The sequence below is a fragment of the Oncorhynchus mykiss genome, unplaced genomic scaffold, assembly GCF_013265735.2.
Source record: "Oncorhynchus mykiss isolate Arlee unplaced genomic scaffold, USDA_OmykA_1.1 un_scaffold_251, whole genome shotgun sequence".
NCBI classification, from domain to species: Eukaryota; Metazoa; Chordata; class Actinopteri; order Salmoniformes; family Salmonidae; genus Oncorhynchus; species Oncorhynchus mykiss.
The window spans coordinates 162,501-188,901 of NW_023493710.1; the positions used below are offsets into that span (position 1 = coordinate 162,501).

General features: G+C 45.8%; 1 protein-coding gene across 1 annotated transcript in view; it reads left to right on the top strand.

Annotated features, from left to right (window-relative positions):
- Positions 1–26,401, top strand: part of LOC118948729 (neurotrypsin-like) — a 65,742-nt gene that overhangs the window by 26,555 nt on the left and 12,786 nt on the right. The window contains exons 9-11 of the mRNA XM_036973470.1: positions 16,292–16,497; positions 17,251–17,341; positions 18,590–18,712. Coding sequence (XP_036829365.1) covers positions 16,292–16,497; positions 17,251–17,341; positions 18,590–18,712 — 420 coding nt within the window. The remainder of the gene's footprint in view (positions 1–16,291; positions 16,498–17,250; positions 17,342–18,589; positions 18,713–26,401) is intronic.

A 26,401-nucleotide genomic window follows, 5' to 3' on the forward strand; every position in this document is an offset into this window, starting at 1 on the left:
GTAACGTGACTCTCTCCCCCTTCATCCCCACCCTGCCTTCTTCCATTCTCTCTCCACATTGACCAGTGTTTCTATAGTAACGTAACTCTCTCCCCCTTCATCCCCACCCTGCCTTCTTCCATTCTCTCTCCACATTGACCAGTGTTTCTATAGTAACGTGACTCTCTCCCCCTTCATCCCCACCCTGCCTTCTTCCATTCTCTCTCCACATTGACCAGTGTTTCTATAGTAACGTGACTCTCTCCCCCTTCATCCCCACACTGCCTTCTTCCATTCTCTCTCCACATTGACCAGTGTTTCTATAGTAACGTGACTCTCTCCCCCTTCATCCCCCCCCTGCCTTCTTCCATTCTCTCTCCACACTGACCAGTGTTTCTATAGTAACGTGACTCTCTCCCCCTTCATCCCCACCCTGCCTTCTTCCATTCTCACTCCACATTGACCAGTGTTTCTATAGTAACGTGACTCTCTCCCCCTTCATCCCCCCCCTGCCTTCTTCCATTCTCTCTCCACATTGACCAGTGTTTCTATAGTAACGTGACTCTCTCCCCCTTCATCCCCACCCTGCCTTCTTCCATTCTCTCTCCACATTGACCAGTGTTTCTATAGTAACGTAACTCTCTCCCCCTTCATCCCCACCCTGCCTTCTTCCATTCTCTCTCCACATTGACCAGTGTTTCTATAGTAACGTGACTCTCTCCCCCTTCATCCCCACCCTGCCTTCTTCCATTCTCTCTCCACATTGACCAGTGTTTCTGTAGTAACGTGACTCTCTCCCCCTTCATCCCCACCCTGCCTTCTTCCATTCTCTCTCCACATTGACCAGTGTTTCTATAGTAACGTGACTCTCTCCCCCTTCATCCCCACCCTGCCTTCTTCCATTCTCTCTCCACATTGACCAGTGTTTCTATAGTAACGTAACTCTCTCCCCCTTCATCCCCACCCTGCCTTCTTCCATTCTCTCTCCACATTGACCAGTGTTTCTATAGTAACGTGACTCTCTCCCCCTTCATCCCCACCCTGTCTTCTTCCATTCTCTCTCCACATTGACCAGTGTTTCTATAGTAACGTGACTCTCTCCCCCTTCATCCCCACCCTGTCTTCTTCCATTCTCTCTCCACATTGACCAGTGTTTCTATAGTAACGTGACTCTCTCCCCCTTCATCCCCACCCTGCCTTCTTCCATTCTCTCTCCACATTGACCAGTGTTTCTATAGTAACGTGACTCTCTCCCCCTTCATCCCCACCCTGCCTTCTTCCATTCTCTCTCCACATTGACCAGTGTTTCTATAGTAACGTAACTCTCTCCCCCTTCATCCCCACCCTGCCTTCTTCCATTCTCTCTCCACATTGACCAGTGTTTCTATAGTAACGTGACTCTCTCCCCCTTCATCCCCACCCTGCCTTCTTCCATTCTCTCTCCACATTGACCAGTGTTTCTATAGTAACGTGACTCTCTCCCCCTTCATCCCCACACTGCCTTCTTCCATTCTCTCTCCACATTGACCAGTGTTTCTATAGTAACGTGACTCTCTCCCCCTTCATCCCCCCCCTGCCTTCTTCCATTCTCTCTCCACATTGACCAGTGTTTCTATAGTAACGTGACTCTCTCCCCCTTCATCCCCACCCAGCCTTCTTCCATTCTCTCTCCACATTGACCAGTGTTTCTATAGTAACGTGACTCTCTCCCCCTTCATCCCCCCCCTGCCTTCTTCCATTCTCTCTCCACATTGACCAGTGTTTCTATAGTAACGTGACTCTCTCCCCCTTCATCCCCCCCCTGCCTTCTTCCATTCTCTCTCCACATTGACCAGTGTTTCTATAGTAACGTGACTCTCTCCCCCTTCATCCCCACCCTGCCTTCTTCCATTCTCTCTCCACATTGACCAGTGTTTCTATAGTAACGTGACTCTCTCCCCCTTCATCCCCACCCTGTCTTCTTCCATTCTCTCTCCACATTGACCAGTGTTTCTATAGTAACGTGACTCTCTCCCCCTTCATCCCCACCCTGCCTTCTTCCATTCTCTCTCCACACTGACCAGTGTTTCTATAGTAACGTGACTCTCTCCCCCTTCATCCCCACCCTGCCTTCTTCCATTCTCTCTCCACATTGACCAGTGTTTCTGTAGTAACAGGACTCACTCCACATTGACCAGTGTTTCTATAGTAACGTGACTCTCTCCCCCTTCATCCCCACCCTGCCTTCTTCCATTCTCTCTCCACATTGACCAGTGTTTCTATAGTAACGTGACTCTCTCCCCCTTCATCCCCACCCTGCCTTCTTCCATTCTCTCTCCACATTGACCAGTGTTTCTATAGTAACGTAACTCTCTCCCCCTTCATCCCCACCCAGCCTTCTTCCATTCTCTCTCCACATTGACCAGTGTTTCTATAGTAACGTGACTCTCTCCCCCTTCATCCCCACCCTGCCTTCTTCCATTCTCTCTCCACATTGACCAGTGTTTCTATAGTAACGTAACTCTCTCCCCCTTCATCCCCACCCTGCCTTCTTCCATTCTCTCTCCACATTGACCAGTGTTTCTATAGTAACGTGACTCTCTCCCCCTTCATCCCCACCCTGCCTTCTTCCATTCTCTCTCCACATTGACCAGTGTTTCTATAGTAACGTGACTCTCTCCCCCTTCATCCCCACACTGCCTTCTTCCATTCTCTCTCCACATTGACCAGTGTTTCTATAGTAACGTGACTCTCTCCCCCTTCATCCCCCCCCTGCCTTCTTCCATTCTCTCTCCACACTGACCAGTGTTTCTATAGTAACGTGACTCTCTCCCCCTTCATCCCCACCCTGCCTTCTTCCATTCTCACTCCACATTGACCAGTGTTTCTATAGTAACGTGACTCTCTCCCCCTTCATCCCCCCCCTGCCTTCTTCCATTCTCTCTCCACACTGACCAGTGTTTCTATAGTAACGTGACTCTCTCCCCCTTCATCCCCACCCTGCCTTCTTCCATTCTCTCTCCACATTGACCAGTGTTTCTATAGTAACGTAACTCTCTCCCCCTTCATCCCCACCCTGCCTTCTTCCATTCTCTCTCCACATTGACCAGTGTTTCTATAGTAACGTGACTCTCTCCCCCTTCATCCCCACCCTGCCTTCTTCCATTCTCTCTCCACATTGACCAGTGTTTCTGTAGTAACGTGACTCTCTCCCCCTTCATCCCCACCCTGCCTTCTTCCATTCTCTCTCCACATTGACCAGTGTTTCTATAGTAACGTGACTCTCTCCCCCTTCATCCCCACCCTGCCTTCTTCCATTCTCTCTCCACATTGACCAGTGTTTCTATAGTAACGTAACTCTCTCCCCCTTCATCCCCACCCTGCCTTCTTCCATTCTCTCTCCACATTGACCAGTGTTTCTATAGTAACGTGACTCTCTCCCCCTTCATCCCCACCCTGCCTTCTTCCATTCTCTCTCCACATTGACCAGTGTTTCTATAGTAACGTAACTCTCTCCCCCTTCATCCCCACCCTGCCTTCTTCCATTCTCTCTCCACATTGACCAGTGTTTCTATAGTAACGTGACTCTCTCCCCCTTCATCCCCACCCTGCCTTCTTCCATTCTCTCTCCACATTGACCAGTGTTTCTATAGTAACGTGACTCTCTCCCCCTTCATCCCCACCCAGCCTTCTTCCATTCTCTCTCCACATTGACCAGTGTTTCTATAGTAACGTGACTCACTCCACATTGACCAGTGTTTCTATAGTAACGTGACTCTCTCCCCCTTCATCCCCACCCTGTCTTCTTCCATTCTCTCTCCACATTGACCAGTGTTTCTATAGTAACGTGACTCTCTCCCCCTTCATCCCCACCCTGTCTTCTTCCATTCTCTCTCCACACTGACCAGTGTTTCTATAGTAACGTGACTCTCTCCCCCTTCATCCCCACCCTGCCTTCTTCCATTCTCTCTCCACATTGACCAGTGTTTCTATAGTAACGTGACTCTCTCCCCCTTCATCCCCACCCTGCCTTCTTCCATTCTCTCTCCACATTGACCAGTGTTTCTATAGTAACGTGACTCTCTCCCCCTTCATCCCCACCCTGCCTTCTTCCATTCTCTCTCCACATTGACCAGTGTTTCTATAGTAACGTGACTCTCTCCCCCTTCATCCCCACCCTGCCTTCTTCCATTCTCTCTCCACATTGACCAGTGTTTCTATAGTAACGTGACTCTCTCCCCCTTCATCCCCACCCTGTCTTCTTCCATTCTCTCTCCACATTGACCAGTGTTTCTATAGTAACGTGACTCTCTCCCCCTTCATCCCCACCCTGTCTTCTTCCATTCTCTCTCCACATTGACCAGTGTTTCTATAGTAACGTGACTCTCTCCCCCTTCATCCCCACCCTGTCTTCTTCCATTCTCTCTCCACATTGACCAGTGTTTCTGTAGTAACAGGACTCACTCCACATTGACCAGTGTTTCTATAGTAACGTGACTCTCTCCCCCTTCATCCCCCCCCTGCCTTCTTCCATTCTCTCTCCACACTGACCAGTGTTTCTATAGTAACAGGACTCACTCCACATTGACCAGTGTTTCTATAGTAACGTGACTCACTCCACATTGACCAGTGTTTCTATAGTAACGTAACTCTCTCCCCCTTCATCCCCACCCTGCCTTCTTCCATTCTCTCTCCACATTGACCAGTGTTTCTATAGTAACGTGACTCTCTCCCCCTTCATCCCCCCCCTGCCTTCTTCCATTCTCTCTCCACACTGACCAGTGTTTCTATAGTAACAGGACTCACTCCACATTGACCAGTGTTTCTATAGTAACGTGACTCACTCCACATTGACCAGTGTTTCTATAGTAACGTGACTCTCTCCCCCTTCATCCCCACCCTGTCTTCTTCCATTCTCTCTCCACATTGACCAGTGTTTCTATAGTAACGTGACTCTCTCCCCCTTCATCCCCACCCTGTCTTCTTCCATTCTCTCTCCACATTGACCAGTGTTTCTATAGTAACGTGACTCTCTCCCCCTTCATCCCCACCCTGTCTTCTTCCATTCTCTCTCCACATTGACCAGTGTTTCTATAGTAACGTGACTCTCTCCCCCTTCATCCCCACCCTGCCTTCTTCCATTCTCTCTCCACATTGACCAGTGTTTCTATAGTAACGTGACTCTCTCCCCCTTCATCCCCACCCTGCCTTCTTCCATTCTCTCTCCACATTGACCAGTGTTTCTATAGTAACGTGACTCTCTCCCCCTTCATCCCCACCCTGCCTTCTTCCATTCTCTCTCCACATTGACCAGTGTTTCTATAGTAACGTGACTCTCTCCCCCTTCATCCCCACCCTGTCTTCTTCCATTCTCTCTCCACATTGACCAGTGTTTCTATAGTAACGTAACTCTCTCCCCCTTCATCCCCACACTGCCTTCTTCCATTCTCTCTCCACATTGACCAGTGTTTCTATAGTAACGTGACTCTCCCCCTTCATCCCCACCCTGCCTTCTTCCATTCTCTCTCCACATTGACCAGTGTTTCTATAGTAACGTGACTCTCCCCCTTCATCCCCACCCTGCCTTCTTCCATTCTCTCTCCACATTGACCAGTGTTTCTATAGTAACGTGACTCTCCCCCTTCATCCCCACCCTGCCTTCTTCCATTCTCTCTCCCTCTGTTTTAGTCTACACTTCATCATGTTTTTCAGAGCAGGGCATTCCTCCGTGTCACGCTACACGCTACAATTTACACGGAACACACACACGTGTGTGACTTGGGCCAAGTGGACTGGTAGACTGTAGTCTGATACTGACACACACACACACACACACACACACACACACACACACACACACACACACACACACACACACACACACACACACACACACACATGTTAAATCATTATGAAACACATAAGCTGTAGAACACATTCTGTAAGGTGAGCCTGTGTTTATTTTTCTCTCCTCTACTTTGAGGCTGAAACTCTCCAGTGAGCATATGGTGAGGAGTGTTTAGTGGTGTTGAGGAGTGTTTAGTGGTGTTGAGGAGTGTTTAGTGGTGTTGAGGAGTGGTGAGGGGTGTTTAGTAGTGTTGAGGTGTGTTTAGTAGTGTTTAGTGGTGGTGAGGGGTATTTAGTAGTGTTGAGGTGTGTTTAGTAGTGTTTAGTGGTGGTGAGGGGTATTTAGTAGTGTTGAGGTGTGTTTAGAGGTGTTTAGTGGTGTTGAGGAGTTTTTAGTGGTGGTGAGGTGTGTTTAGAGGCGGTGAGGTGTGTTTAGTAGTGTTTAGTGGTGGTGAGGGGTGTTTAGTAGTGTTGAGGTGTGTTTAGAGGCGGTGAGGTGTGTTGACGTGTGTTGAGGTGTGTTTATTGGGGTTGAGGTGTGTTTAGTGGTGTTGAGGTGTTGAGGTGTGTTTAGTGGTGTTGAGGTGTGTTTAGTGGTGTTGAGGTGTGTTTAGTGGTGTTGAGGTGTGTTTAGTGGTGTTGAGGTGTGTTTAGTGGTGTTAAGGTGTGTTTAGTGGTGGTGAGGTGTGTTTAGTGGTGGTGAGGTGTGTTTAATGGTGTTAAGGTGTGTTTAGTGGTGGTGAGGTGCGTTTAGTGGTGTTGAGGAGTGTTTAGTGGGGTTGAGGTGTGTTTAGTGGTGTTTAGTGGTGTTGAGGTGTGTTTAGTGGTGTTGAGGAGTGTTTAGTGGGGTTGAGGTGTGTTTAGTGGTGTTGAGGTGTGTTTAGTGGTGTTAAGGTGTGTTTAGTGGTGGTGAGGTGTGTTTAGTGGTGGTGAGGTGCGTTTAGTGGTGGTGAGGTGCGTTTAGTGGTGGTGAGGTGTTGAGGAGTGTTTAGTAGTGTTGAGGTGTGTGTAGTAGTGTTGAGGTGTGTTTAGTGGTGTTGAGGTGTGTTTAGTGGTGTTGAGGAGTGTTTAGTGGTGTTGAGGAGTGTTTAGTAGTGTTGAGGTGTGTGTAGTAGTGTTGAGGTGTGTTTAGTAGTGTTTAGTGGTGTTGAGGTGTGTTTAGTGGTGTTGAGGCGTGTTTAGTGGTGTTGAGGTATGTGTAGTGGTGTTGAGGTGTGTTGAGGTGTTAATAGTAGTGTTGAGGTGTGTTTAGTGGTGTTAAGGTGTGTTTAGTGGTGTGTTGAGGTGTTGAGGTGTGTGTAGTAGTGTTGAGGTGTGTTGAGGTGTTAATAGTAGTGTTGAGGTGTGTTTAGTGGTGTTAAGGTGTGTTTAGTGGTGTTGAGGTGTGTTTAGTGGTGTTGAGGGGTGTTTAGTGATGTTGAGGTGTGTTTAGTGGTGTTGAGGTGTGTTTAGTGGTGTTGAGGTGTGTTTAGGTGTGTTTAGTGGTGTTGAGGTGTGTTAAGGTGTGTTTAGTGGTGTTGAGGTGTGTTTAGTGGTGTTGAGGTGTGTTTAGTGGTGTTGAGGTGTGTGTAGTAGTGTTGAGGTGTATTGAGGTGTTTGTAGTAGTGTTGAGGTGTGTTTAGTGGTGTTAAGGTGTGTTTAGTTGTGTTGAGGCGTGTTTAGTGGTGTTGAGGTGTTGAGGTGTGTTTAATGGTGTTGAGGAGTGTTTAGTGGTGGTGAGGTGTGTTTAGTAGTGTTTAGGGGTGTTTAGTGGTGTGGAGGTGTGTTTAGTGGTGTTGAGGTGTGTTTATTGGTGTTGAGGTGTGTTTAGTGGTGTTGAGGTGTTGAGGTGTGTTTAGTGGTGTTGAGGGGTGTTTAGAGGTGTTGAGGTGTGTTTAGTGGTGTTGAGGTGTTGAGGTGTGTTTAGTGGTGTTGAGGTGTTGAGGTGTGTTTAGTGGTGTTGAGGGGTGTTTAGAGGTGTTGAGGTGTGTTTAGTGGTGTTGAGGTGTGTTTAGTGGTGTTCAAATCAAAACAAATCAAATTTTATTTGTCACATACACATGGTTAGCAGATGTTAATGTGAGTGTAGCGAAATGCTTGTGCTTCTAGTTCCGACAATGCAGTAATAACCAACAAGTAATCTAACTAACAATTCCAAAACTACTGTCTTGTACACAGTGTAAGGGGATAAAGAATATGTACATAAGGATATATGAATGAGTGATGGTACAGAGCAGCATAGGCAAGATACAGTAGATGGTATCGAGTACAGTATATATATATGAGATGAGTATGTAAACAAAGTGGCATAGTTAAAGTGGCTAGTGATACATGTATTACATAAGGATACAGTCGATGATATAGAGTACAGTATATACGTATGCATATGAGATGAATAATGTAGGGTAAGTAACATTATATAAGGTAGCATTGTTTAAAGTGGCTAGTGATATATTTACATCATTTCCCATCAATTCCCATTATTAAAGTGGCTGGAGTGATAGTGTAGTGTTGAGGTGTATTGAGGTGTTTGTAGTAGTGTTGAGGTGTGTTTAGTGGTGTTGAGGTGTGTTTAGTGGTGTTGAGGCGTGTTTAGTGGTGTTGAGGAGTGTTTAGAGGTGTTGAGGTGTGTTTAGTGGTGTTGAGGTGTGTTTAGTGATGTGTTGAGGTGTTGAGGTGTGTGTAGTAGTGTTGAGGTGTATTGAGGTGTTTGTAGTAGTGTTGAGGTGTGTTTAGTGTTGTTGAGGTGTGTTTAGTGGTGTTGAGGTGTTGAGGTGTGTTTAGTGGTGTTGAGGTGTGTTTAGTGGTGTTGAGGTGTGCTTAGTGGTGTGGAGGTGTGTTTAGTGGTGTTGAGGGGTGTTTAGTGGTGTTGAGGAGTGTTTAGTGGTGTGTTGAGTTGTTGAGGTGTGTTTAGGTGTGTTTAGTGGTGTTGAGGTTTGTTTAGGTGTGTTGAGGTGTGTTTAGTGGTGTTGAGGTGTGTTTAGGTGTGTTGAGGTGTGTTTAGTGGTGTTGAGGTGTTGAGGAGTGTTTAGTGGTGGTGAGGTGTGTTTAGTGGTGTTGAGGTGTGTTTGGGTGTGTGTAGTAGTGATGAGGTATGTGTAGTAGTGATGAGGTGTGTTGGGGAGTGTTGAGGTGTGTGTAGTAGTGTTGAGGTGTGTGTAGTAGTGTTGAGGTGTGTGTAGTAGTGTTGAGGTTTGTGTATTAGTGTTGAGGTGTGTTGGGGAGTGTTGAGGTGTTTTGGGGAGTGTTGAGGTGTGTGTAGTAGTGTTGAGGTGTGTGTAGTAGTGAAGAGGTGTGTTGGGGAGTGTTGAGGTGTGTAGTAGTAGTGATGAGGTGGGTGTAGTAGTGTTGAGGTGTGTTGAGGTGTGTGTAGTAGTGTTGAGGTGTGTTGAGGTGTGTGTAGTGGTGTTGAGGTGTGTTTAGTGGTGTTGAGGTGTGTGTGGTAGTGTTGAGGTGTGTGTAGTAGTGTTAAGGTGTGTTGAGGTGTGTGTAGTGGTGTTGAGGTGTGTTTAGTGGTGTTGAGGTGTGTGTGGTAGTGTTGAGGTGTGTGTAGTATTGTTGAGGTGTGTGTAGTATTGTTGAGGTGTGTTGAGGTGTGTGTGGTAGTGTTGAGGTGTGTGTGGTAGTGTTGAGGTGTGTGTAGTATTGTTGAGGTGTGTGTAGTAGTGTTGAGGTGTGTTGAGGTGTGTGTGGTAGTGTTGAGGTGTGTGTAGTAGTGTTGAGGTGTGTTGAGGTGTGTGTAGTGGTGTGTGTGGTAGTGTTGAGGTGTGTGTAGTAGTGTTGAGGTGTGTTGAGGTGTGTGTAGTATTGTTGAGGTGTGTTTAGTGGTGTTGAGGTGTGTGTGGTAGTGTTGAGGTGTGTGTAGTAGTGTTGAGGTGTGTGTAGTATTGTTGAGGTGTGTTGAGGTGTGTTGAGGTGTGTTTAGTGGTGTTGAGGTGTGTTTAGTATTGTTGAGGTGTGTTGAGGTGTGTTGAGGTGTGTGTGGTAGTGTTGAGGTGTGTTGAGGTGTGTTGAGGTGTGTGTAGTATTGTTGAGGTGTGTTGAGGTGTGTTGAGGTGTGTTGAGGTGTGTTGAGGTGTGTGTAGTATTGTTGAGGTGTGTTGAGGTGTGTTGTGGCTGAACTTAAAGAAACATGGACGTTCATAAATATGGATTCCAGACATAATGTAATGTAGATGGTAGAATCGTTCATAATGTAGATTCTCCCTGTTAAGAAACCGTGTAGAATTGCAGGGGGGGGGATTACAAATGCCAAATCTTTCTGGGGGAGGTTTCTATCAGGAGACATGCATCCCCCTCTCTCTCTGTGTCTCTCTGTGTCTGTCTGTCTCTGTGTCGCTCTGTGTCGCTCTGTCTCTCTCTGTGTCGCTCTGTCTCTCTCTGTCTCGCTCTGTGTCTCTGCCTCTCTCTGTGTCTCTGTCTCTCTCTGTGTCGCTCTGTCTGTCTCTCTCTGTCTCTCTCTGTGTCTGTCTGTCTCTGTGTTGCTCTTGTCTCTCTCTGTCGCTCTCTGTGTCTCTGTCTCTCTCTGTGTCTCTGTCTCTCTCTGTGTCTCTCTGTCTCTCTCTGTGTCGCTCTGTCTCTCTCTGTGTCGCTCTGTCTGTCTCTCTCTGTCTCTCTCTGTGTCTCTCTGTCTCTCTCTGTGTCGCTCTGTCTCTCTGTGTCTCTGTCTCTCTCTCTGTGTCTCTGTCTCTCTCTCTGTCTCTCTCTGTCTGAAAGTATCTGCTCAGTAACATCTGTAGTGAATAAGGCAGACAGAGCAGAGCAGAGCGTGTCGTAGCCTTCTGGTTCAGCGAAAACAAATTACATACATCACACACACACACACACACACACACACACACACACACACACACACACACACACACACACACACACACAGAGAGAGAGATGAATGTGTCTCTGAGGCCTCAGTCAGGTTTTATTACTGACTCTAGGAACTCTAAGAATTTGGAGGACAAACAGACAGACATAATGTAATGTAGATGGTAGAATCTGGAGGACAGACAGACAGACATAATGTAGATGGTACAGCATTGAGGTACCGCGTACGGTACCGCGTACCCCCTAGCAGCATTGAGGTACCGCGTACCCCCTAGCAGCATTGAGGTACCGCGTACGGTACCGCGTACCCCCTAGCAGCATTGAGGTACCGCATACCCCCTAGCAGCATTGAGGTACCGCGTACCCCCTAGCAGCATTGAGGTACCGCGTACCCCCTAGCAGCATTGAGGTACCGCGTACCCCCTAGCAGCATTGAGGTACCGCGTACCCCCTATTAGCATTGAGGTACCGCGTACCCCCTAGCAGCATTGAGGTACCGCGTACGGTAGCGCGTACCCACTAGCAGCATTTTAGCCAAAGACTGTTATACTAGCTGTCTAGTCTGTGTTTTTCTAAATGTGCAATAAACAATAAACACAATTTATGTAAGGCTAACATGCTGTTGAAACAGTGTTCATAACTATTCAACTGTTCTGCCTTGTTAGCTTGCAAAATAGATCCACGTTGGCTAAACAAAGAAATATAAAAGATTAGCTGGCTAATCACTAGCACGTGGGCTTGAGAGAGATTGTGTATGAGGCCTGTGTTAATTTTCTACAGCCTAATGCCTGCTACATTAAGTTAGTCATTACTAGTGAGTGGGGTTTGACACGGAGGAGGAGATGGCCGTGGGGTTTGACACGGAGGAGGAGACGGCCATGGGGTTTGACACGGAGGAGGAGACGGCCGTGGGGTTTGACACGGAGGAGTAGACGGCCGTGGGGTTTGACACGGAGGAGGAGACGGCCGTGGGGTTTGACAGGAGGAGGAGAAGGCCGTGGGGTTTGACACGGAGGAGTAGACGGCCGTGGGGTTTGACACGGAGGAGGAGACGGCCGTGGGGTTTGACACGGAGGAGTAGACGGCCGTGGGGTTTGACACGGAGGAGGAGACGGCTGTGGGGTTTGACACGGAGGAGGAGACGGCCGTGGGGTTTGACAGGAGGAGGAGAAGGCCGTGGGGTTTGACACGGAGGAGGAGACGGCCGTGGGGTTTGACACGGAGGAGGAGACGGCCGTGGGGTTTGACACGGAGGAGGAGACGGCCGTGGGGTTTGACACGGAGGAGGAGACGGCCGTGGGGTTTGACACGGAGGAGTAGACGGCCGTGGGGTTTGACACGGAGGAGGAGACGGCCGTGGGGTTTGACACGGAGGAGGAGACGGCCGTGGGGTTTGACAGGTGGAGGAGAAGGCCGTGGGGTTTGACACGGAGGAGGAGACGGCCGTGGGGTTTGACACGGAGGAGGAGACGGCCGTGGGGTTTGACACGGAGGAGGAGACGGCCGTGGGGTTTGACACGGAGGAGCAGACGGCCGTGGGGTTCGACAGGAGGAGGAGAAGGCCGTGGGGTTTGACACGGAGGAGCAGAAGGCCATGGGGTTTGACAGGAGGAGGAGACGGCCGTGGGGTTTGACACGGAGGAGACGGCCGTGGGATTTGACAGGGAGGAGACGGCCGTGGGATTTGACAGGGAGGAGACGGCCGTGGGGTTTGACAGGGAGGAGACGGCCGTGGGGTTTGACAGGGAGGAGACGGCCGTGGGATTTGACAGGGAGGAGACGGCCGTGGGATTTGACAGGGAGGAGACGGCCGTGGGGTTTGACAGGGAGGAGACGGCCGTGGGGTTTGACAGGGAGGAGACGGCCGTGGGGTTTGACAGGGAGGAGACGGCCGTGGTTTTGACACGGAGGAGACGGCCGTGGGGTTTGACACGGAGGAGACGGCCGTGGGATTTGACAGAGAGGAGACGGCCGTGGGGTTTGACAGGAGGAGACGGCCGTGGGGTTCGACAGGAGGAGGAGAAGGCCGTGGGGTTTGACACGGAGGAGCAGAAGGCCATGGGGTTTGACAGGAGGAGGAGACGGCCGTGGGGTTTGACACGGAGGAGACGGCCGTGGGATTTGACAGGGAGGAGACGGCCGTGGGATTTGACAGGGAGGAGACGGCTGTGGGGTTTGACAGGGAGGAGACGGCCGTGGGGTTTGACAGGGAGGAGACGGCCGTGGGGTTTGACAGGGAGGAGACGGCCGTGGGTTTGACACGGAGGAGACGGCCGTGGGGTTTGACACGGAGGAGACGGCCGTGGGATTTGACAGAGAGGAGACGGCCGTGGGGTTTGACAGGAGGAGACGGCCGTGGGGTTTGACACGGAGGAGACGGCCGTGGGGTTTGACACGGAGGAGGAGACGGCCGTGGGGTTTGACACGGAGGAGGAGACGGCCGTGGGGTTTGACACGGAGGAGGAGACGGCCGTGGGGTTTGACACGGAGGAGGAGACGGCCGTGGGGTTTGACACGGAGGAGTAGACGGCCGTGGGGTTTGACACGGAGGAGAAGACGGCCGTGGGGTTTGACAGGAGGAGGAGAAGGCCGTGGGGTTTGACACGGAGGAGGAGACGGCCGTGGGGTTTGACACGGAGGAGTAGACGGCCGTGGGGTTTGACACGGAGGAGGAGACGGCCGTGGGGTTTGACACGGAGGAGGAGACGGCCGTGGGGTTTGACAGGAGGAGGAGAAGGCCGTGGGGTTTGACACGGAGGAGGAGACGGCCGTGGGGTTTGACACGGAGGAGGAGACGGCCGTGGGGTTTGACACGGAGGAGGAGACGGCCGTGGGGTTTGACACGGAGGAGCAGACGGCCGTGGGGTTTGACAGGAGGAGGAGAAGGCCGTGGGGTTTGACACGGAGGAGGAGAAGGCCGTGGGGTTTAACACGGAGGAGCAGAAGGCCGTGGGGTTTGACACGGAGGAGCAGAAGGCCGTAGGGTTTGACACGGAGGAGGAGACGGCCGTGGGGTTTGACACGGAGGAGCAGAAGGCCGTGGGGTTTGACACGGAGGAGGAGACGGCCGTGGGGTTTGACACGGAGGAGGAGACGGCCGTGGGGTTTGACACGGAGGAGCAGAAGGCCGTGGGGTTTGACACGGAGGAGGAGACGGCCGTGGGGTTTGAAAACCATGTTTTGAGGCTTGTTTAGTGTTTGCAAACATTTGAAGTAAAACAAGAGTATACGTTGGAGGTGTGACGTTATATTCTTTTAAGAATCGATGCCTATATCATAAATGTAAAAGTCCCAAAAAAAGGATGTGGCAACTAAGGATTCTAGCCGATAAGGAAATAGACGCCCGTCTCAAATAGAATCCTGTCTCCGGTTGTGTTCAGTGATTGAAGGAAATAAACGCCCAGGCTATTGAAGTTTTATGGTAGTAGTAAACGATAACAGTTACTTACAATGATGATTCAGTTAGTTACAATGATGATTCGGTTGGTTACAATGATGATTCAGTTAGTTACAATGATGATTCAGTTAGTTACAATGATGATTCAGTTAGTTATAATGATGATTCAGTTAGTTACAATGATGATTTAGTTAGTTACAGTGATGATTCAGTTAGTTACAATGATGATTCAGTTAGTTACAATGATGATTCAGTTAGTTACAATGATGATTTAGTTAGTTACAATGATGATTCAGTTACAATGATGATTTAGTTAGTTACAATGATGATTTAGTTAGTTACAATGATGATTTAGTTAGTTACAATGATGATTCGGTTGGTTACAATGATGATTCAGTTAGTTACATTGATGATTCGGTTAGTTACAATGATGATTCAGTTAGTTACAATGATGATTCAGTTACAATGATGATTTAGTTAGTTACAATGATGATTTAGTTACAATGATGATTTAGTTAGTTACAATGATGATTCAGTTACAATGATGATTTAGTTAGTTACAATGATGATTTAGTTACAATGATGATTTAGTTAGTTACAATGATGATTCAGTTAGTTACAATGATGATTTAGTTAGTTACAATGATGATTCAGTTAGTTACAATGATGATTCAGTTACAATGATGATTTAGTTAGTTACAATGATGATTTAGTTAGTTACAATGATGATTTAGTTAGTTACAATGATGATTTAGTTAGTTGCAATGATGATTTAGTTAGTTACAATGATGATTTAGTTAGTTACAATGATGATTCAGTTAGTTACAATGATGATTCAGTTAGTTACAATGATGATTCAGTTAGTTACAATGATGATTTAGTTAGTTACAATGATTATTCAGTTAGTTACAATGATGATTCAGTTAGTTACAATGATGATTCAGTTAGTTACAGTGATGATTCAGTTAGTTACAATGATGATTTAGTTAGTTACAATGATGATTCAGTTACAATGATGATTTAGTTAGTTACAATGATGATTCAGTTAGTTACATTGATGATTTAGTTAGTTACAATGATGATTTAGTTAGTTACAATGATGATTTAGTTAGTTACAATGATGATTTAGTTAGTTACAATGATGATTCAGTTAGTTACAATGATGATTCAGTTACAATGATGATTTAGTTAGTTACAATGATGATTCAGTTAGTTACAATGATGATTCAGTTACAATGATGATTTAGTTAGTTACAATGATGATTCAGTTACAATGATGATTCAGTTACAATGATGATTCAGTTAGTTACAATGATGATTCAGTTAGTTACAATGATGATTCAGTTACAATGATGATTTAGTTAGTTACAATGATGATTCAGTTAGTTACAATGATGATTCAGTTACAATGATGATTCAGTTACAATGATGATTCAGTTAGTTACAATGATGATTCAGTTGGTAGACCTATGATGATTCAGTTAGTTACAATGATGATTCAGTTAGTTACAATGATGACCGTACCATAGTTGATTCAACCGTATCGTAGTTGATTCAACCGTACCATAGATGATTCAACGGTATCATAGTTGATTCAACCGTATCATAGTTGATTCAACCGTATCGTAGTTGATTCAACCGTATCGTAGTTGATTCAACCGTACCATAGATGATTCAACGGTATCATAGTTGATTCAACCGTATCGTAGTTGATTCAACCGTACCATAGATGATTCAACGGTATCATAGTTGATTCAACCGTATCATAGTTGATTCAACCGTATCGTAGTTGATTCAACCGTATCGTAGTTGATTCAACCGTACCATAGATGATTCAACGGTATCATAGTTGATTCAACCGTATCATAGTTGATTCAACCGTATCGTAGTTGATTCAACCGTACCATAGATGATTCAACGGTATCATAGTTGATTCAACCGTATCGTAGTTGATTCAACCGTACCATAGATGATTCAACCGTATCGTAGTTGATTCAACCGTATCGTAGTTGATTCAACCGTATCGTAGTTGATTCAACCGTATCATAGTTGATTCAACCGTATCGTAGTTGATTCAACCGTATCGTAGTTGATTCAGCCGTATCGTAGTTGATTCAGCCGTATCGTAGTTGATTCAACCGTATCGTAGTTGATTCAGCCGTATCGTAGTTGATTCAGCCGTATCGTAGTTGATTCATTGGTATCTTCAGTGTCTAAGTGTAACTCTGTTGTTGTGTTGTTTACGCTCATCCACTCTGTCTGTCTGCGATGTTTGTGTGTCGTCTTCAGTGGAGTGGCGAAGGCCCGTGTGATGGCGTATTTTGGCGAGGGGGAGGGGCCTATCCATGTGGACAACGTGAAGTGTTCCGGCGAAGAGCGTTCATTGGTCGACTGCCTCAAACAGCCAACCGGGACGCATAACTGTCGCCATAGCGAAGATGCCGGGGTCATCTGTGACTACGGCCAATCACAGTTCAGCGACACAGAGGGCAAAGGTCAGTGACTGACTGTGTTCTGTCCTCTAGACTGATTGTGTCCTGTCCTCTAGACTGACTGTGTCCTGTCCACTAGACTGACTAGGTCCTGTCCACTAGACTGACTGTGTCCTGTCCTCTAGACTGACTGTGTCCTGTCCACTAGAATGACTGTGTCCTGTCCTCTAGACTGACTGTGTCCTGTCCTCTAGACTGACTGTGTCCTGTCCTCTAGACTGACTGTGTCCTGTCCACTAGACTGACTGTGTCCTGTCCACTAGACTGACTGTGTCCTGTCCACTAGACTGACTGTGTCCTGTCCTCTAGACTGACTGTGTCCTGTCCACTAGACTGACTGTGTCCTGTCCACTAGACTGACTGTGTCCTGTCCTCTAGACTGTCTGTCTGTGTTAGGTACGGTAGAGTCTGTGTCAGATCCTGTCTGTGTTAGGTACTAACTGTCTGTCTGTGTTAGATACTAACTGTCTGTCTGTGTTAGGTACTAACTGTCTGTCTGTGTTAGGTACGGTGGAGTCTGTGTCAGATCCTGTCTGTGTTAGATACTAACTGTCTGTCTGTGTTAGGTACGGTGGAGTCTGTGTTAGGTACTAACTGTCTGTCTGTGTTAGATACTAACTGTCTGTCTGTGTTAGGTACTAACGGTCCTGTCTGTGTTAGATACTAACTGTCTGTCTGTGTTAGATACTAACTGTCTGTCTGTGTTAGGTACTAACTGTCTGTCTGTGTTAGGTACTAACTGTCTGTCTGTGTTAGGTACGATGGAGTCTGTGTCAGATCCTGTCTGTGGGTTGAGGCTGATACATACACGCCAACGCAGAATCATAGGAGGAGAGAACTCACTGAGGTAAGGAGAGAACTACATATATATACTGGTGTGTTGATGGGTGTTGTAGTTTAATATAATACAGAATCATAGGAGGAGAGAACTCACTGAGGTAAGGAGAGAGAGATATATTTAAATACATATATATACTGTATATATACTGTGTGTAGCTAGTTGATCTGGTGTGTTGATGGGTGTTGTAGTTCTAGTATGAGTGTCTGATGGGTGTTGTAGTTCTAGTATGAGTGTATGTTGGGTGTTGTAGTTTAATATAATCCAGATATATTATATTATAATACATGGTGTGTTGATGGGTGTTGTAGTTCTAGTATGCGTGTCTGATGGGTGTTGTAGTTCTAGTATGAGTGTATGTTGGGTGTTGTAGTTTAATATAATCCAGATATATTATATTATAATACATGGTGTGTTGATGGGTGTTGTAGTTCTAGTATGAGTGTATGTTGGGTGTTGTAGTTTAATATAATCTGGATATATTATATTATAATACATGGTGTGTTGATGGGTGTTGTAGTTCTAGTATGAGTGTCTGATGGGTGTTGTAGTTCTAGTATGAGTGTCTGATGGGTGTTGTAGTTCTAGTATGAGGGTCTGACGGGTGTTGTAGTTCTAGTATCCGTGTATGTTGGGTGTTGTAGTTCTAGTATCCGTGTTTGTTGGGTGTTGTAGTTCTAGTATCCATGTTTGTTGGGTGTTGTAGTTCTAGTGTCCGTGTATGTTGGGTGTTGTAGTTCTAGTGTCCATGTATGTTCGGTGTTGTAGTTCTAGTGTCCGTGTTTGTTCGGTGTTGTAGTTCTAGTGTCCGTGTTTGTTGGGTGTTGTAGTTCTAGTATCCGTGTTTGTTGGGTGTTGTAGTTCTAGTATCCATGTTTGTTGGGTGTTGTAGTTCTAGTGTCCGTGTATGTTGGGTGTTGTAGTTCTAGTGTCCATGTATGTTCGGTGTTGTAGTTCTAGTGTCCGTGTTTGTTCGGTGTTGTAGTTCTAGTGTCCGTGTTTGTTGGGTGTTGTAGTTCTAGTATCCGTGTTTGTTGGGTGTTGTAGTTCTAGTATCCGTGTATGTTCGGTGTTGTAGTTCTAGTGTATGTGTTTGTTGTATGTTGAGTGTTGTAGTTGGGTGTCCGTGTCTAACCCTCATTAGTTTTATTGTGTGTGTGTGTGTGTGTGTGTGTGTGTGTGTGTGTGTGTGTGTGTGTGTGTGTGTGTGTGTGTGTGTGTGTGTGTGTGTGTGTGTGTGTGTGTGTGTGTGTGTAGGGGAGGCTGGCCATGGCAGGCTGCGGTGCGTCTCAGAGGCTCTCGGGGGGACGGAAGGTTGGTGTGTGGAGCGACTCTCATCAGCTCCTGTTGGATACTCACCTCAGCTCACTGCTTTAAGAGGTAACTCAAACCAGACCGTGGTTCAGACAGACACCACAACATTCATCTAGTCACTTCATCAACATCTAGTTTAGATGAGACAGACACCACAACATTCATCTAGTCACTTCATCAACATCTAGTTTAGAGAGACAGACAACACAACATTCATCTAGTCACTTCATCAACATCTAGTTTAGAGAGACAGACACCTCAACATTCATCTAGTCACTTCATCAACATCTAGTTTAGAGAGACAGACACCTCAACATTCATCTAGTCACTTCATCAACATCTAGTTTAGATGAGACAGACACCACAACATTCATCTAGTCACTTCATCAACATCTAGTTTAGAGAGACAGACAACACAACCACAACATTCATCTAGTCACTTCATCAACATCTAGTTTAGAGAGACAGACAACACAGCATTCATCTAGTCACTTCATCAACATCTAGTTCAGAGAGACAGACACCTCAACATTCATCTAGTCACTTCATCAACATCTCATTTAGAGAGACAGACACCTCAACATTCATCTAGTCACTTCATCAACATCTAGTTTAGAGAGACAGACACCTCAACATTCATCTAGTCACTTCATCAACATCTAGTTTAGATGAGATAGACACCACAACATTCATCTAGTCACTTCATCAACATCTAGTTTAGAGAGACAGACACCTCAACATTCATCTAGTCACTTCATCAACATCTAGTTTAGAGAGACAGACACCTCAACATTCATCTAGTCACTTCATCAACATCTAGTTTAGAGAGACAGACACCACAACGTTCATCTAGTCACTTCATCAACATCTAGTTTAGATGAGACCGACACCACAACATTCATCTAGTCACTTCATCAACATCTAGTTTAGATGAGACAGACACCTCAACCACAACATTCATCTAGTCACTTCATCAACATCTAGTTTAGATGAGATAGACACCACAACATTCATCTAGTCACTTCATCAACATCTAGTTTAGAGAGACAGACACCACAACATTCATCTAGTCACTTCATCAACATCTAGTTTAGATGAGACAGACACCTCAACCACAACATTCATCTAGTCACTTCATCAACATCTAGTTTAGATGAGATAGACACCACAACATTCATCTAGTCACTTCATCAACATCTAGTTTAGAGAGACCGACACCTCAACAAACATTCATCTAGTCACTAGACCACAACATTCATCTAGTCACTTCATCAACATCTAGTTTAGAGAGACAGACACCACAACATTCAACGTGTGTGTGTGTGTGTGTGTGTGTGTGTGTGTGTGTGTGTGTGTGAGGTTAAGTTGGGGGTAGCCAATTTTGAGTGTGATGCATATCTCCATGTTGCATATGATGATCTGAGTTCGATGTAAATACTGTGTCTCTCAGCCCCTCTACAGATTTTATCTGGGATATTTTCAAATGTTTGAGTTTGTTATGAAAAAACCAGAGACAGATCAGGTCACACTCACACACACATTCTCACACTCACCCACACACACACTCACTCACACACACACATTCTTACACTCCACTCACACGCACACTCACACAGTGTGCCAGAGTGCATTTCTGTCTCAGTGTTTCTCGATTAGAGAGAAAGACCAGCAGAAGCATTCAAAACCAGTTCCTAAAACCAGTTCCTAAAACCAGTTCCTAAGACCAGTTCCTAAGACCAGTTCCTAAAACCAGTTTCCAAAACCAGTTCCTAAAACCAGTTCCTAAAACCAGTTCCTACGACCAGTTCCTAAAACCAGTTCCTAAGACCAGTTCCTAAAACCAGTTTCCAAAACCAGTTCCTAAAACCAGTTTCCAAAACCAGTTCCTAAAACCAGTTCCTAAAACCAGTTCCTAAAACCAGTTTCCAAAACCAGTTCCTAAAACCAGTTCCTAAAACCAGTTCCTACGACCAGTTCCTAAAACCAGTTTCCAAAACCAGTTCCTAAAACCAGTTCCCTAAAACCAGTTCCCTAAAACCAGTTCCTAAAACCAGTTCCTAAAACCATTTCCTAAAACCAGTTCCTAAAACCAGTTTCCAAAACCAGTTCCTAAAACCAGTTCCTAAGACCAGTTCCTAAAACCAGTTCCTAAAACCAGTTCCAAAAACCAGTTCCCTAAAACCAGTTCCTAAAACCAGTTCCCACTCTGGAAAGCTACACATGCAACTGAACAAAGAATATACATTGTAACATTTGAGAGAGAGAAGCGTTTTGTGTGAATGGAAAAGATCTGTGGTCGTGAAACATGGATCCAACACTTTAAATGTTACGTTTGGTATGTTAGTTCAGTGTTAATATCTGATTCAGATAAAGATACATAAAGTCATTCAATATGATGCATTAAATGTCTAGATTAGTGAATTGCTGTGTGGGTGGGTTCAACAGGATTTGTTGTTAAGCCTTGTCCTGGATCTAATTAAACACAATTTTCACAATCATCTATTGAAATGATGGTCCAGAATTAGGGTTCATCTGTATGTATCCGGGAAACCAGACCTTTGAAGTACTTTATCATTTAGACTAGAGATTATAGACGTGGTTCTGCAGTTGACTGATCGGGTTCTGATATTCCCTGGTTCTACAGTTGACTGATCAGGTTCTGATATTCCCGGGTTCTACAGTTGACTGATCGGGTTCTGATATTCCCTGGTTCTACAGTTGACTGATCGGGTTCTGATATTCCCTGGTTCTGCAGTTGACTGATCGGGTTCTGATATTCCCTGGTTCTACAGTTGACTGATCAGGTTCTGATATTCCCTGGTTCTACAGTTGACTGATCGGGTTCTGATATTCCCTGGTTCTACAGTTGACAGATCGGGTTCTGATATTCCCTGGTTCTGCAGTTGACTGATCGGGTTCTGATATTCCCTGGTTCTACAGTTGACTGATCAGGTTCTGATGTTCCCTGGTTCTACAGTTGACTGATCGGGTTCTGATATTCCCTGGTTCTGCAGTTGACTGATCGGGTTCTGATATTCCCTGGTTCTACAGTTGACAGATCGGGTTCTGATATTCCCTGGTTCTACAGTTGACTGATCGGGTTCTGATATTCCCTGGTTCTACAGTTGACTGATCAGGTTCTGATATTCCCTGGTTCTACAGCTGACTGATCGGGTTCTGATATTCCCTGGTTCTACAGCTGACTGATCGGGTTCTGATATTCCCTGGTTCTACAGCTGACTGATCGGGTTCTGATATTCCCTGGTTCTACAGTTAACTGATCGGGTTCTGATACTCCCTGGTTCTACAGTTGACTGATCAGGTTCTGATATTCCCTGGTTCTACAGTTGACTGATCGGGTTCTGATACTCCCTGGTTCTACAGTTGACTGATCAGGTTCTGATATTCCCTGGTTCTACAGTTGACTGATCGGGTTCTGATACTCCCTGGTTCTACAGTTGACTGATCAGGTTCTGATATTCCCTGGTTCTACAGTTGACTGATCGGGTTCTGATATTCCCTGGTTCTACAGTTGACTGATCAGGTTCTGATATTCCCTGGTTCTACAGTTGACTGATCGGGTTCTGATATTCCCTGGTTCTACAGTTGACTGATCAGGTTCTGATATTCCCTGGTTCTACAGTTGACTGATCGGGTTCTGATATTCCCTGGTTCTACAGTTCACTGATCAGGTTCTTATATTCCCTGGTTCTACAGTTCACTGATCAGGTTCAAATATTCCCTGGTTCTACAGTTGACTGATCAGGTTCAGATATTCCCTGGTTCTACAGTTGACTGATAAGGTTCTGATATTCCCTGGTTCTACAGTTGACTGATCAGGTTCTGATATTCCCTGGTTCTACAGTTGACTGATCGGGTTCTGATACTCCCTGGTTCTACAGTTGACTGATCAGGTTCTGATATTCCCTGGTTCTACAGTTGACTGATCGGGTTCTGATATTCCCTGGTTCTACAGTTGACTGATCAGGTTCTGATATTCCCTGGTTCTACAGTTGACTGATCGGGTTCTGATATTCCCTAGTTCTACAGTTGACTGATCAGGTTCTGATATTCCCTGGTTCTACAGTTGACTGATCGGGTTCTGATATTCCCTGGTTCTACAGTTCACTGATCAGGTTCTGATATTCCCTGGTTCTACAGTTCACTGATCAGGTTCAAATATTCCCTGGTTCTACAGTTGACTGATCAGGTTCAGATATTCCCTGGTTCTACAGTTGACTGATAAGGTTCTGATATTCCCTGGTTCTACAGTTGACTGATCAGGTTCTGAAATTCCCTGGTTCTACAGTTGACTGATCGGGTTCTGATATTCCCTGATTCTACAGTTGACTGATCAGGTTCTGATATCCCCTGGTTCTACAGTTGACTGATCAGGTTCTGATATTCCCTGGTTCTACAGTTGACTGATCGAGTTCTGATATTCCCTGATTCTACAGTTGACTGATCAGGTTCTGATATTCCCTGGTTCTACAGTTCACTGATCAGGTTCAAATATTCCCTGGTTCTACAGTTGACTGATCGGGTTCTGATATTCCCTGGTTCTACAGTTCACTGATCAGGTTCTGATATTCCCTGGTTCTACAGTTCACTGATCAGGTTCAAATATTCCCTGGTTCTACAGTTGACTGATCAGGTTCAGATATTCCCTGGTTCTACAGTTGACTGATAAGGTTCTGATATTCCCTGGTTCTACAGTTGACTGATCAGGTTCTGATATTCCCTGGTTCTACAGTTGACTGATCGGGTTCTGATATTCCCTGGTTCTACAGTTGACAGATCGGGTTCTGATATTCCCTGGTTCTGCAGTTGACTGATCGGGTTCTGATATTCCCTGGTTCTACAGTTGACTGATCAGGTTCTGATGTTCCCTGGTTCTACAGTTGACTGATCGGGTTCTGATATTCCCTGGTTCTGCAGTTGACTGATCGGGTTCTGATATTCCCTGGTTCTACAGTTGACAGATCGGGTTCTGATATTCCCTGGTTCTACAGTTGACTGATCGGGTTCTGATATTCCCTGGTTCTACAGTTGACTGATCAGGTTCTGATATTCCCTGGTTCTACAGCTGACTGATCGGGTTCTGATATTCCCTGGTTCTACAGCTGACTGATCGGGTTCTGATATTCCCTGGTTCTACAGCTGACTGATCGGGTTCTGATATTCCCTGGTTCTACAGTTAACTGATCGGGTTCTGATACTCCCTGGTTCTACAGTTGACTGATCAGGTTCTGATATTCCCTGGTTCTACAGTTGACTGATCGGGTTCTGATACTCCCTGGTTCTACAGTTGACTGATCAGGTTCTGATATTCCCTGGTTCTACAGTTGACTGATCGGGTTCTGATACTCCCTGGTTCTACAGTTGACTGATCAGGTTCTGATATTCCCTGGTTCTACAGTTGACTGATCGGGTTCTGATATTCCCTGGTTCTACAGTTGACTGATCAGGTTCTGATATTCCCTGGTTCTACAGTTGACTGATCGGGTTCTGATATTCCCTGGTTCTACAGTTGACTGATCAGGTTCTGATATTCCCTGGTTCTACAGTTGACTGATCGGGTTCTGATATTCCCTGGTTCTACAGTTCACTGATCAGGTTCTTATATTCCCTGGTTCTACAGTTCACTGATCAGGTTCAAATATTCCCTGGTTCTACAGTTGACTGATCAGGTTCAGATATTCCCTGGTTCTACAGTTGACTGATAAGGTTCTGATATTCCCTGGTTCTACAGTTGACTGATCAGGTTCTGATATTCCCTGGTTCTACAGTTGACTGATCGGGTTCTGATACTCCCTGGTTCTACAGTTGACTGATCAGGTTCTGATATTCCCTGGTTCTACAGTTGACTGATCGGGTTCTGATATTCCCTGGTTCTACAGTTGACTGATCAGGTTCTGATATTCCCTGGTTCTACAGTTGACTGATCGGGTTCTGATATTCCCTAGTTCTACAGTTGACTGATCAGGTTCTGATATTCCCTGGTTCTACAGTTGACTGATCGGGTTCTGATATTCCCTGGTTCTACAGTTCACTGATCAGGTTCTGATATTCCCTGGTTCTACAGTTCACTGATCAGGTTCAAATATTCCCTGGTTCTACAGTTGACTGATCAGGTTCAGATATTCCCTGGTTCTACAGTTGACTGATAAGGTTCTGATATTCCCTGGTTCTACAGTTGACTGATCAGGTTCTGAAATTCCCTGGTTCTACAGTTGACTGATCGGGTTCTGATATTCCCTGATTCTACAGTTGACTGATCAGGTTCTGATATCCCCTGGTTCTACAGTTGACTGATCAGGTTCTGATATTCCCTGGTTCTACAGTTGACTGATCGAGTTCTGATATTCCCTGATTCTACAGTTGACTGATCAGGTTCTGATATTCCCTGGTTCTACAGTTCACTGATCAGGTTCAAATATTCCCTGGTTCTACAGTTGACTGATCGGGTTCTGATATTCCCTGGTTCTACAGTTCACTGATCAGGTTCTGATATTCCCTGGTTCTACAGTTCACTGATCAGGTTCAAATATTCCCTGGTTCTACAGTTGACTGATCAGGTTCAGATATTCCCTGGTTCTACAGTTGACTGATAAGGTTCTGATATTCCCTGGTTCTACAGTTGACTGATCAGGTTCTGATATTCCCTGGTTCTACAGTTGACTGATCGGGTTCTGATATTCCCTGATTCTACAGTTGACTGATCAGGTTCTGATATCCCCTGGTTCTACAGTTGACTGATCGGGTTCTGATATTCCCTGATTCTACAGTTGACTGATCAGGTTCTGATATCCCCTGGTTCTACAGTTGACTGATCAGGTTCTGATATCCCCTGGTTCTACAGTTGACTGATCGAGTTCTGATATTCCCTGATTCTACAGTTGACTGATCAGGTTCTGATATTCCCTGGTTCTACAGTTGACTGATCGGGTTCTGATATTCCCTGGTTCTACAGTTGACTGATCGGGTTCTGATATTCCCTGGTTCTACAGTTGACTGATCAGGTTCTGATATTCCCTGGTTCTACAGTTGACTGATCAGGTTCTGATATTCCCTGGTTCTACAGTTGACTGATCGGGTTCTGATATTCCCTGGTTCTACAGTTGACTGATCGGGTTCTGATATTCCCTGGTTCTACAGTTGACTGATCAGGTTCAAATATTCCCTGGTTCTACAGTTGACTGATCAGGTTCTGATATTCCCTGATTCTACAGTTGACTGATCAGGTTCAGATAAATATTAAAGGAACAATCTGGGACTGGGACATCCATTTTTGGACATTTTAAAAGTGACAGGATTGTTTTTTGAATCCTAGATTGTCCGTTTAAACCCAGTGCAGTTTTAGCAGGCCGTTATATCTCTGCAGGTCGACACTCAGTCTAAATGGGGGACTTCCGGATTTGAAGTGTCACCTTTCAATACTGCTGTAATAGAGATGGCATACACACACACACACACACACACACACACACACACACACATACACACACACACATACACACACACACACACACACACACACACACACACACACACACACACACACACACACACACACACACACACACACATACACACACACACACACACACACACAGATGTAGACGCAGGAATATGGAGATGATACCGTCACTCCTAAAGATACAACAGGTCTAGAGAACAACGAGTTATTCTCTCAGATCGGAAAGCAAACAGTCAGAGTAGGGGGGACTGTGTCCTGTTTAATGTGTTCTGCTG